The 13,753-nt window shown below is 41.4% G+C and overlaps 2 protein-coding genes across 51 annotated transcripts in view; one reads left to right on the top strand and one right to left on the bottom strand.

Annotated features, from left to right (window-relative positions):
- FAM131C (family with sequence similarity 131 member C) overlaps positions 1-13,753 on the top strand; it is a 569,848-nt gene that overhangs the window by 326,548 nt on the left and 229,547 nt on the right. The gene's annotated exons all lie outside the window — the stretch shown is intronic.
- EIF4G3 (eukaryotic translation initiation factor 4 gamma 3) overlaps positions 12,459-13,753 on the bottom strand; it is a 74,853-nt gene continuing 73,558 nt past the window's right edge. For all 50 annotated transcript variants that reach the window (XM_083629173.1, XM_083629195.1, XM_083629218.1 and 47 more), the window contains one exon: positions 12,459-13,593. In XM_083629173.1, coding sequence (XP_083485299.1) covers positions 13,412-13,593 — 182 coding nt within the window. In that variant the 3' untranslated portion in view covers positions 12,459-13,411. The remainder of the gene's footprint in view (positions 13,594-13,753) is intronic.

Here is a 13,753-nt window from a genome sequence, read left to right as displayed (position 1 = left end):
ACCCGTGTCCCATTGTGGTTCCTTAGTTGTAAGTAAAAAGCAAGCGCATTCATTACCAACTCATATTCACTCCCCTGTAACAACAGCCCTGCAAAGTAGGCCACTGTCTTCACCGTTGTAGCCAGACAGATAATTTGGTCTCTGCTCCTCCCTCTGCTCAGGAATGGCATACAGGAGAACAAGCAGGACTCCAGGTCTTGGGTCCTGCGACACGTTATGCAAAGGAATGCCCTTCCTCACAAATACGCGTGTGACCATATGCAGAGTTTTTAATGAAAAATGAGACTCCTCTTGTTTCTTCCTGCAAACCAGTTAAGTCACAGCCAGGCTCCTATGGTGGAGTAAGCAAACAGTGCATGAAAGGCTACATTTTGACATCCTCGAATGACAGCAGGCACTAAATACAGTGGTACCTCTGGTTACATACTTAATTCGTTCCGGAGGTCCGTTCTTAACCTGAAACTGTTCTTAACCTGAAGCACCACTAACTAATGGGGCCTCCCGCTGCCGCCGTGCGATTTCTGTTCTCATCCTGAAGCAAAGTTCTTAACCCGAGGTACTATTTCTGGGTTAGGGGAGTCTGTAACCTGAAGCGTCTGTAACCCGAGGTACCACTGTATATAAAACTGCAACCTTTTCTTTTTGGATGAATTCAATGCCCTGCCAAGTCTCTGCATCCTATTTCCTGGCCGGTGGACCAACCAAATGTAGAGACCCCATGAACAAGGCAGAAAGGCAGCTGAAAGACTTCCGGAGGCGGCGCCATCGGTAATGGCGGATTCCCTCCAGCTGTGAGGGAATAACTCCATGGAAATCGGGTCTAACCGCGACGGCGGCGCGGGGACCCTTTAGAAAACTACAGGCGGGAGAAGCCTGTGTTTGTGGGACTCAGCGGGCACCTTTAGCGCCCCCCTAACTGCGAGGGAACCCCGTAAGGGGTCCCGGAGCGAAGCGGGGAGACAGGCGCGGTGCTGAGAGCCAACTGCTTCTGTGGAGCGAAGCCGCACAGCCGTTGCCGGAGAGCGCTGACCTTTTTCCTGGGACAATTCAGCTAACAGACAACTACCCGTGAGTAGGTCAAGTTCAAAGACCAGGGGATTCAAGAAAAAGAGGATTAATTTGGCACTGAAACGGGAAGGCGCAAACAGGAAGTCCGCCTTCCTTTCTGTATATAGATCAAAGCAAAGACTGATTAAGCTAACGCTGGAGAGTTGGGTTTAAAAGGACTTAAATCCTAACGTCAAATTAAAAGATTTCCCTCCTTGAATTGCAGGAGAGGGGAGGGAAGAGGAAAAAATATATTTTGCCTGCAAGAAAAGTGGAGGAAAAAGGAGTAAAAGACCACCACTTAATCCTTGGGAATGGACTGCCAGATTAATAAAATTGCTGTACTGAGAATCGCACTATTTATGGACAATGTAACTTTGTGACAGCTAACTCTGCAAGTGAGACACTTTTACTCTGAGGGTTACTTTGAATTTGGAACTGTTGCTTTTCTCCTTTGTAAAAGGGGGATTTTGGAAAATCGGAAAAGAGACTTTATTGTAACACCATTGATTGCTATTGTGTCCCCCTAGAGGAACTTTGAAATTGTTGCAACTAGCCAGGGGATTTTCCACTCTCGATTGGCCTGGGAAACTTCCGTAGCAAAACAAGTTTCGACTGTGGGATTGACCTTGACTTTCAGATTCCTAGATAAAGTGGCATGGCAGACTTGCTTCAGGAAAAGACAACAAGATCGGGAAAGGTTAGACAGCAGCAGACTAGTGTAACGCAGCAACGTAGAGCATCCGTATCTGCCTCTGCATCTGTATCTGCCCCTTCTGCATCACAAGGAAAAGACTCTGCACAAGGGAAAGATCCTGCACAAGTTGGGCCTAAAGGAATGGCTACTGAAGAGGGATTCACTTCAGTATTAAATAAATTTTTTGAAAGTTTGGAAAAACTAAGTAACCAAGTCACTGAAGCGACTACCAAAATTGATCAAAATACTATTAGCATCAACAATTTGGGGCAGAAGGTGAACTCAAATACAGAAGCTATCGAAAGACTGTTGCAAGAATCCGCTTCGAACCAAAAGGCAGTTGAGGAAGCAAAGGAAAAAGTGCTGGCTGTAGAGGAAAAGATTCCACCTATATGCAAAGAGCTAAAGGACCACCGGTGGCTTCTGTCTATGATCGAACTTAAGGAAAAACAGATTAATCTGAGAATCAGGGCGGTCCCTGAATTGGAAAAAGACAGTTTGACTGACTTTCTTACAAAGGAATTTGCAGAATTTTGGAATTTGGATGCTAAGCAAGACTTCAAGATAGTAAGTGCTTTTAGACTTGGAAGAGGAGGGAGAAAGAACAGCGAGAGACTGTTTGGTTACCCTCCAAACGAGAGAAGAGAGAGATAAAATACTGAGTCTGCACTTCCAGAAGACCTTGGAAATAAACGATTCAAGAGTGGAGATATTCAAGGATATTCCGAAATACTTATTGGATCTTAGAACTAACTACGGAGATTTGGTGGCCTTGTTGAGAAGTAACAGAATTGCTTTCAGGTGGGAATTCCCTCAAGGCCTATCCTTTACCTTTAAAGGAAAAAAGTTCAAAATAAGATCAGTGGAAGATAAGGAAAAATTCCTGAGAGACCACGAAGAAGACTTGCAAAAAGAAGTTCTAGAAGAGCTAAGAGCTTTAAAACCAGGAGTACTAGACATAGTACCACCACCTTCGGGATTGGACAAATTAGAAAAAGTGATACCACCGTCGGAACAAGAGGAATTACTGGGAGCAGTCGGAGGAAAGTAGAATAAATACATCATGTCTCTGCAATTATTAAGTTGGAACATTCATGGACTTAACTCCCCGGAGAAGAGGAGGAAAGTTTTTCATTTATTGAAAAAGGAACAATTGGACTTAATTTGTTTACAGGAAACACATGTGATAAGGCTACACAGGAAAGTATTGATTAATAAAAGATTGGGACAAGAGTTTATTTCATCGGATAAGGTTAAAAAGAGAGGAGTTGTAATTTACGCCAAAGAGAGCCTGTCACCGAAATTTATTTTTAAAGATGATCAAGGAAGATTTGTGGCAATCGAAATTCAATCACAAGGAGAAAAAATTTTAATAGTAGGAGTTTATGCACCAAATGAGGGGAAATCTGAATTTTTTAAGAAATTGCACGAGACATTGTTAGATTATATGGATCACAACATTATTATGATGGGAGATATGAATGGAGTGGTATCTACAAATATGGACAAGTCGCAGAGACAGATTGTAACTAAAGATGGCAGACTACCAAAAACCTTTTTTGAACTGACTGACAATATGGACTTGATTGACATTTGGAGAATTAAGAACCTCCTTGGAAGAGAGGGAACATTCTTCTCTGAAGCCAAAATGACATGGACAAGAATTGACCAAATATGGATAACTAATGGCACCTAAGACTCGAAAAGTGGAAATTTGCCCAAAAACTTGCTCCGACCATAATGCTGTGAAAATGGAGATGAAACTAACACCAAGCGGCTCCTTCAGATGGAGGATGAATGACACCTTATTTAGAGATCAAGAGGTTATCAAGAAGGCCCCAAAAACCTTGAGAGACTATTTTGAGATAAATTTGAATACTACTACTGAAAAAAGAATAATCTGGGACGCAAGCAAAGCAGTTATGAGGGGGTTTCTGATTCAACAGAATACAATAAAGAAGAGAGCCCAAAATGGAAAAAAAGATAAAATTTTAGAAAAAATAAAGGAGGGCGAGAAGAGACTAAGAGCGAAACCAAAGTCACAAGAGATTCTGAGAGATATAAAGTTATATCAAGTGCAATATATGAAGATGATGAACCAGGAAATTGAATGGAAGATCAAACAAATGAGACAAAAAACATTTGAATCGGCTAATAAATGTGGAAAATTATTAGCTTGGCAAATGAAAAAAAGACAAAAGCTTAATACTATCACTAATTTGGAAGTGGAAGGAAAGAACATTCAGAATCCAGTGGAAATTAGAAAATGCTTCCAGAGGTATTTTAAAGAGCTATATACACAAGGGCCACAGAAAGTTTGATATAGACCAATTTTTAAAATCAAATGGATTACAAAAAATCTCTCAAGAAAATAAGATAATGCTGAATTACAAAATTACAGAACAGGAGGTAGAAGGTACCATTCAGAATATGCAGTTGGGTAAAAATCTCCAGGGCCGGATGGCTTAACCTCAAAATACTATAGATCTTTGAAAGATTGGTTAATTCAGCCACTGAAGGAGGTTTGCAATGAAATTTTGGAGGGGAAAAAAGCGCCAGAGTCGTGGAAGGAAGCTTACATTACACTTATACCGAAAACAGAGTCTGAGAAGACACAACTTAAGAACTACCGCCCCATATCCCTGCTTAATGTGGATTACAAAATTTTTGCTGATATTTTGGCTAATAGATTAAAAAAAGTATTAGTGGAATAGATACATAAGGACCAAGCTGGCTTTCTCCCAGGTAGACACTTGTCTGACAACACAAGGAACATAATTAACATATTGGAGAAGTTGCAAGTGAACATTAATACTAAAGCAGTTCTAATTTTTATAGATGCGGAGAAAGCCTTTGACAATATTTCTTGGAATTTTATGAAGAAAAATCTTCGGGGGATGGGGGTGGGTCAAGGGTTTGAAAATGGTATAAGTGCAATTTATTCAGAACAAAAGGCTAAGCTAATAGTCAATAATGTGATGACAGAGGAATTTAAGATAGAGAAAGGGACACGACAAGGCTGCCCAATTTCCCCATTGCTTTTTATTTCGGTCCTGGAGGTTCTGTTAAATATGATTAGAAGGGACCGTCTGATTCAATGTATTCAGGTCGGAGCCAAACAATATAAATTGAAAGCTTTTGCAGATTACCTAGTTTTGACGTTACAGGAGCCAGAATCCAGTACGAAGAGAGTATTAGAACTGATTCAAGAATTTGGTCATGTGGCAGGATTTAAACTGAACAAGTCAAAAGCTAAAGTTCTTGAGAAAAACTTAACACTGATTGAGAAAGAGAGGTTTCAGAAGGAGACTGGTTTAACATTAGCTAAGAAAGTTAAATATTTGGGGGTTAATATGACTGCTAAGAACTTAAACTTATTTAAAGATAACTATGAGAAATGTTGGACAGAAGTGAAAAAAGACTTAGAAATATGGACAAATTTGAAGCTTTCCTTGTTGGGTCGAATTGCAGCTATAAAGATTAATGTATTGCCAAAAATGTTATTTTTATTTCAATCATTGCAAATTTTGGACAAGATGGACTGTTTCAAGAAGTGGCAGAGAGATATTTCTAGATTTGTCTGGCAGGGCAAGAAGCCCAGAATAAAATTTAAAATATTAACTGATGCAAAGGAAAGAGGCGGATTTGCCCTGCCAGACCTTAAACTTTACTATGAATCAGCAGCATTCTGCTGGTTGAAAGACTGGCTGCTTCTTGAGAACACGGACATTTTGGACTTAGAAGGTTTTAATAATGTTTTTGGGTGGCATGCATATTTGTGGTATGACAAGGTGAAAGCACATAAAGCATTTAAAAACCATATTGTCAGGAAAGCATTGTTTAATGTCTGGATAAGATACAAAGACTTACCGGAAAATAAAACCCCAAGGTGGTTGTCACCAATGGAAGCGAAGGCTCAGAAAAAGCTCAATATGGAGGCCAAATGGCCGAAATATTGGGAAATATTGGAACAAGAAGGAGATAAATTGAAATTGCAGAGTTTCGAGAAATTAAAAGATAAAGTGTGAGACTGGCCTCATTATTATCAAATAAGAGAGGCCTATAATTTGGACAAAAAAATTGGCTTCCAGGTGGAAAAATCAAAATTGGAAACAGAACTGTTAGATCCCAAAACTAAGATACTTTCAAGAATGTATAACTTGTTGTTAAAATGGAATACGCAGGATGAAACGGTTAAATCTGCTATGATTAAATGGGCACAAGATGTTGGACATAACATTATGTTTGCTGACTGGGAACAGTTGTGGACCACCGGTATGAAATTTACGGCATGTAATGCCTTGAGAGAGAATATTATGAAAATGATATATAGGTGGTACATGGCACCAGTCAAGCTTGCAAAAATATATCATCTGCCCGATAACAAATGTTGAAAATGTAGAGAGAATGAAGGTACATTCTTTCACCTTTGGTGGACGTGCCCAAAGATTAAGGCTTTCTGGGAGATGATCTATAATGAAATGAAAAAGGTATTTAAATATACCTTTCTGAAGAAGCCAGAGGCCTTTCTCCTGGGCATAGTCGGCCAATTGGTGCCAAAGAAGGATAGAACGTTTTTTATGTATGCAACAACAGCAGCAAGAATACTTATTGCAAAGTATTGGAAGACACAAGATCTACCCACCCTGGAAGAGTGGCAGATGAAAGTGATGGACTTTATGGAATTGGCGGAAATGACTGGCAGAATCCGAGACCTGGGAGAAGAGTTGGTGGAAGAAGATTGGAAGAAATTTAAAGATTATTTGCAGAAACTGTAATTAATGTAATTAACTGTAAAATTAATGAATGTTAAAATGATGCTGGATTGGAAATAAGTGGTATTAGCAACAAAGTTAATAAGAATATGCAAAAATGAATTGTTAATGGATGAAAATACAGAGTTATAAAATGTTAAGATATAGAGCTAAGATAAATGAAAGAGGGTAAGGATTTGCTGATTTGATTATTTAAATGGGAATACAAGAAGGGGAGGTGTGAGGTCAAAGAAACAAGCAAATGAGTTTTAAGTTATGAAAAATGGAATTGTTTTTAATTTTTCTTATTTTTTCTGTGCTTTTATCTTTATTTTTCTTTTATTATATGTTTTTGTATTTATGTTTTTGTAAAACTTCAATAAATATTTCTTTAAAAAAAAGAAGAAAGGCAGCTATCCTCCCTTTTTGAGCGAGGCCATCTAGGTGCCTCCAACACCCCACATGAACAGGGCAGGAGTATACTCAAGCCAAGCTGGAACTAAGGTACACTGCACCTGAAAGTGGAGGTTCCATCTCTTGCTCACAGCTGCTGGTGGAACCATCTCAGTACCACAGGTACTTCCTTGCTGGGATAGACAAGCATCTTGTTTCTATTATCGGACAGCTGGTTGTAATGCAGGAAACCTTGAATTAGGACTTTTTGGAAGGCTGGGATAGGGAGATGAGGTAGCCTCTCCAAACGCCTACCAGCACCTTGCAAGCTATTCTCTGACATTTCATATATAATTCATTTTAACATTTTTAACCTCCTGCACTGAAAGATGCAAGATGGGGTTTCATCAATCTGAAAAAAGAGCCACTTCCACATATATATTATTTGGCAGAATTAAGGAGTAAAACCACCCCATGGGCAGCAGAATCCCATCTTAATCTGCTGACTGACTGAGCCATGGCCATTAAAAGCAAACCCTCCCATATGCAAAGGAGGCAGTTTTTACTGATGTTCTCTCCTTTAGCTGCTATAAGTGTTTCCCAGGTTTTACTGTAGATTTCTATGATTGTTAACAGAAAGGGCAAAATATATGTTTTGATAAATCTATTCCACCATCCTGTTCTATTAGGGGCCAACCAGAGGCCCCAAAAGAGAAGCCCCCATGCAGGACCTGGGTGCAAAAGCCAGCACTCTCCTCACTCCCCTCACCTGTGCTCGCTCATGACTTGGATTCAAAGCCATACAGTGACCACTGACTTAATTAAAATAATCATCTGCTAAAGCCATCCAAGTTGGTGGCCATCACTACATCTTGTGGCAGTAAGTTCCATAGTTGAAAGTTCACGGCAGACGAAAGTTCCATAGTTCACGGCAGACGAAAAGAAATAATTAAACAGCTCCACTGGATGGCTCTTTTTTGGTTCTACTATTATGAGGGAGGAAAAACTCACCTCTCCACCCCATGCATACTTTTATACCCCTCTATAATTCCCCCCTTACAGTTTTTCTACACTTAAAAAAGCCCAAAATGTTGCAGCTTTCCCTCACAGAAATTGCTCCAGCCCCATGATCTTCCTGCACCTTCTCCAACACTACAATGGCCTTGGGTTCTTCCTAGTCCTACTCAAGAGTTGACCATTGAAGTTTATGGGCTTGGCCAATTTAGGGTCATTCATTTCAGTGGGTTTGCTCTGAGCCAGACTTAAGCTGGATCCAACCTCTTTTATAAACAAATAAATCGGCATTAACAAGGGTTCCCCCATCCAACACCACTACTTTCCAGCTTCTGCTCAAGATGGCGCATGCCATTTTCACCATTCAAGTGGGTGATCTTGGGCCAGTTGTTCACTCTCAGCCTAACCCATCTCACAGGACTGCTGTGAGGATAAAACAGAGAGAACTATGTACACCACATGGAGGAAAGGTGAGATAAAAATGAAATAAATCACTCTCTGGCCAAAGGCAGCAAATGATAAGCCCAGAAATTTGGCATAAGCTTAGTGCAGTTTGGGGCAGACCCATTGTAAAGAGGGGGCTGTATCCAATGCTATTCCTCTCTTGAGCAGGCCCATTTATTCCAGCCAGTCTACTCTAATCTACTTGGAAACCATCTATGACTTTTGTTAGCCGAACAGGAATTGCCAATTTCCCCTCTACTTCCAGAGTGCTTTAATTTTGCTGAAACTGCAAAAGCTGTGGGGAATCTTCCTCAACCCACCATACTTTCATGCAGAAATGCCACCTGCCTGCTTCATTAGAAAGGTTGGAGGAACTGGAAGATGAAGTGCAGGATTAGGGGGACTGCACTACCCCCATCATCCCTGACCTGTGAGCCTGCTGGGAGCTTGGAGTCTAGCAACATCACCTGTAAGGCTACTGGTTCCCCATCCCTGTTCAAACTCAAGGAGGATCAATTCTGCCTGCTCCCAGCAAGATTTGTAAAGAAGAAGAGGAGTTTGGATTTGATATCCCGCCTTTCACTCCCCTTCAGGAGTCTCAAAGCGGCTAACATCCTCCTTTCCCTTCCTCCCCCACAACAAACACTCTGTGAGGTGAGTGGGGCTGAGAGACTTCAAGGAAGTGTGACTGGCCCAAGGTCACCCAGCAGCTGCATGTGGAGGAGCAGAGACGCGAACCCGGTTCCCCAGATTACGCGACTACCGCTCTTAACCACTACACCACACTGGCTCTCAAGGAAGCAGCTTTTACCTTCATGGTAACAGAAAGCTGGAGTTAGTGAAGAATGTTAGGCAGGGTGAGATTCTTTTGGTGTGTGTGCACATGCATAGAAGCCCATTGTTTATGACGGCTCTGTTGACATCAGTACTTTCCATAGAACCATTTTAAAAAGGACTCGAACCTTCCTGACCCAAAGCTGCTCTTTCTTTCTCTTTCAATACACACAGAAGTCATGGTTGCTAAGCTAAACCAAAACCCAGAAATGCATGCTTTAAAGCCAGTTGGTATTAATAACTTTGGGGCTGCAATTTTGCATGTTCTGCTCACTTCTCTATCAATACTCCCATTTCTTCTGACCTGCTTCCTTCAGCTGTAAAATTCTAAAAACCAAACTAGAGCCACAGGAGGCTGTGCCATTTTAGCTGAATCAAACTGTGCCACTTCTAAAACACCCAAACTGTTCAATAGCTCTTAAGTGTTTGAATGTGGCTGTGGCTTAATTAAAATCCTTTCACAGCCACCGCCACCACAAGCAACTTCTATATTTTTTAGCTTCTTGCAATAAGGTGGCTGCCAGCCCCTAGGAGTTGAAAGGAAAAAACGATACAAAATGCTCTCTCACACACAATGGACTTGGGTTGCCTGAAGGCAACAGTGTGGAAATCCCCAAGGAAGTGCTGTAGATGTAGAAGACCTGTAGGTGCCAGCATAGTAAAATTAGCAAATGTCTGTGACACTCTTTGCAAGGCAGCTGCCTGGGTCAGCTTGTAGGCCCTGCTGAAAGCCTGTGCACCTGTACCCCCGCTTTAAATTCCCTGACGCCACCCCAGGGCTTTGCAAGTCTTGGCCTGGAAATCTAACTTTGGGCTTACTGCTTATGAGGGAGCAGAACCCCCTCCTCAAATTACACACAGTAGTTCCAAGTAAAAGTGCATTCATTTCTGACCGTAGTCCTTGTGCTTCTGTGGAATGGGTTAAGAACTAGGGCACACTGCTTCAGGTGTATGGTCAGAGACTGCTGGCAAAATGGGATGTTTGCCCATGATATCCAACCAGTGTTAATTATTTTCCAGATCCACAGATAGGAAATGAATGCCATACAGCATGCAGAAATAAAAAAGCAAGAGTAACATATTCACAGTAATGTTGTACCCGAGTGCACCATCTCTTCCAAAAAGAAAAAAAAGAAGGAATATGTATCTTGGTTCTACTTGCATACAAAGGAAAAGTTCACACCCTGCAACTAACAACATGGCATAATTCTGTAGTCTCAAAATGTAGTGCAAAATGACATCTACCCTTCCAACATGGCACAAACAGTGTAGATAGTAGTCTGCTACACCTGTTCCCATTACCTCTGTGGTAGAAAAGTAAAAATAAAACCCACACATAGAAACCCCCCCCCCGCCCTCCAATCATGACTACTAACACTTTTGAGATTATATGATGGTTGCAAAGTTCTAAGCCTAGGACTCTCCAGCTAATTTACTTTTAGTCAGACTTTGAACTTAAACCTTTTGTTGCCGTTGCAAGCTTTCAACTGGCTGTTATTGCAATTGCTGATAGAGCTTCATAAAGGGACATTTCAACCCAAGTAATCCGAGTGAGGAAGTGACCAAGTTCCACGCAGCTTGCTTTACGATAGCGAACGGAGAGACAGAACCTTATTCCAGGCATTTTTGTTACTGGAGTCACCTCTGGACTACGACAACTAGGCACTCCTTTGAATACTGTATTTTTTGCTCTATAAGACTCACTTTTTCCCTCCTAAAAAGCAAGGGGAAATGTGTGTGTGTCTTATGGAGCGAATGCAGGCTGCACAGCTATCCCAGAAGCAGAATATTTTTTTTCTTGTTTTCCTCCTCCAAAAACTAGGTGCGTCTTATGGTCTGGTGCGTCTTATAGAGCGAAAAATACGGTACTTAACAGGTTGAACAATTCCCTTTCAAAGGAAGCGAGTGTGGACCCACTTACTTATCTCCACTGACTTTGCCATAAGAACACTGACCAATGCCAGGCAGGGACAAGGTTGTCAACCTTACTGGAGTAAATAACATGCTAGCGGGACTGGCACCTGCTTGCTCAGAGAAAACCAGGCCTTCATTTCTAACAATGCCGTGAAGAGTAACAGGGACCCTGCAAAGCTCCCAGTGAAAAAGACAAAAACTCTCAACTCCTTTTCTGTTACTACTAGTTTCAGCAGCAAACAATTTGAATCACACCCATTTTCCATACAGAAGATGTAACAATGCTTCTTTATGCCACTGCTGCAGTAGAATTTTCATCTTATGGAAAGGTGAGCGGCCCTGACCCAGTCACTCCTTGGCTGAAGAAGGCAGGGTCAGGAGCAGAGCTCAGTGTTCCTGTACCGTTTAAAAAAAAAAAAATTAAGAGGGGGAAAATACCGTACAGTGAGAAGAAGGCTTTTGAAATGCACCCCCTCAGCCTGACTTGCCTTGAAACACGATCAGATTAAAGCCTGCTCCTGCAGAAGCCTCCCCAGCAATACTTAAAACAGTTTTCAGTTTCCGGTGATCACATGTAAACACAGCAACCCAGTAACAAATGAAGTAAAACAAGGGTTATTTTGCATTTTCTTTTGGAATGACAAGGCGAGGCCATCCTAGACTTCCACAAATTGCAAATAGCAGCCTGAGGGGGGGGGGGCTCATTTAAGAGCAGATGAGCCATCACAGGGAGAGCCAGCAGCTGGTTATCTCAGGCGGCCAACAGAGATCAAACTTATTCAGATGGAGGAGGTGCTTTACAGAGAACAATCTACAAATGGAAAAAGCTTCGTGGAGGTGTATTGGGATGTGCGGACATAGCACACCCCCCCAACCGGATAAAATTGGCCAAGCAGAAATTCTGACACCGCGAACCATTAACCACATTATGTACACTCCTTTCACCTCAAAGGGAGGGAAAGCAACACACTCCCTTAAGGGCAGGCGGGAGGTGAAAGAGATTTAATAAGCACCTTATTGGAGGATAATGCTCACAAGGAAGCTGCAGCCGTACTGACCCTTTCTGCACACTGTAAATCACCTGCAGCAGAGTGCAAAGGTTGGTGAACACACTTTGGCATGCCGCACAGAAAATCCATCCATCCGTAACAAAACCTTTCCCAAAGAGTGACCCACCTCCTCTTTATTTACTCCTTTAACTTCCTCCCTCCCTGCTTGCCCAATAGATTTGGGCAAACAGGTCACGGGGGCAGTTCAGGTCAGGAATGTTAATGCCCCCCCTCCGAGGGAGGCAGCATGCCATGGCTTGAGGGGGCCAGGCACCTTCAAAGCTGCCATCAAAAGAAGCCACTTTCTTGTGCTTTTAAACTTGCAAGGTTTGTCTTTATTTTGTTCTTTATATTTTGAAAGTGAAAAGAAATAGTATCGAGTCAATTTCTTTCTTTTTTTAAATATTTGTTCTATGTATTTACAAGCCTTAAAGTTGCTCTAAAGGTTCTGAAAGTATCACTAGTACTTTTTGCTGCTTCTTTTTTCTTCTTCCTCCAGGATAGCACTGTTTTGCTTTGAGCAAGTTATTTTTCCAAGCAGTCTGGTCCACAGCCGTTTTCTCAAACGCGGTTTTCCTTCAGCTCCAAGGTTATGCTTTGTTGCTTTTGATTTTTTTAAATTGTGGAAAGCAAGCTGAGAGGCAGGCGGAAAAAAATTGATGATTTTTTTCCCTTTTTTTAAAAAAAGTTCATCTCCCTCATCCTAGTTCATTCCCAAACCCCTTTAGAATTTAATACACAGATACCGTGCTTTGAAACAAAACTGAGGTGGCTCTGAAAAGGGAGGGAAATTTATTTATCTGTTTTTTTTTGTCTATTATACAATTTGCTACAGAAACTGCAAATTTAAAAATTACACTGACATTTGCAGTTCTTAAAATAATAAATTAAAGTTCTCACTTTTTGTCTAAAGAGATTTGTTTCTTTTTAAAGTAGGAGTCCTTGTTTAAAAAGGAAAAATAAAAGATTAAAACAGAAAATATTTTTCTATAAATAGATGTATTTTGGTTTAGTGCTCCTGCCCTCAGGTTTGAAGTGGACTTGAATTTTCAAGTACTTTTTGTCCTCCATGATCGCCTTTGCGTTTATATCGGGTTTTTTTGTCTCCTCTCCCACTCGTGCACATGTGGGGGAAGGGGGGGGCTCTGCGCGAGAATTGGCCTTGCTGCACTGTGATTGGCGAAGACGTGAAACTTTTTTTAAAAAAATACTTAAATTGTTTTTTTTGTGTTTTTTTTGAGTTTTTTTTTTTTTGTAATTCAGTTTCAATTATCCTCCGACTCCTCTTCGGCTTCTCGTAGCCACGTGAAGAATGCCGTGACCGATTTTAATGCTACGCCTTTCCCGTTCTGTTCCGCAGGGTCTTTGCTGCTTTCCCACTTGTAGAAGGCATCCTCTGATATCACCTCCTCATCATACAGGCAATCAAAAAACATCCGTAACAAATCTGTGGGGGAAGGAAAGGAAGAGGTGAACACTCCCCCCTGGACAGCAACCAAAGCAGACACGACTGGCTAGCAAGCTCAGTTCAAAATGTGAATTGCAGTGTGCTGATCCTTCAACCCAACCCTCCACTTATATTTTATAAATTTACTCTGTCTGACCCC

This window comes from Podarcis filfolensis (assembly GCF_964270895.1).
Source record: "Podarcis filfolensis genome assembly, chromosome: 8".
Classification (NCBI taxonomy): domain Eukaryota; kingdom Metazoa; phylum Chordata; class Lepidosauria; order Squamata; family Lacertidae; genus Podarcis; species Podarcis filfolensis.
Note: the sequence above shows the minus strand (reverse complement) of the source record. Positions and strands in the feature narration are given on the sequence as shown.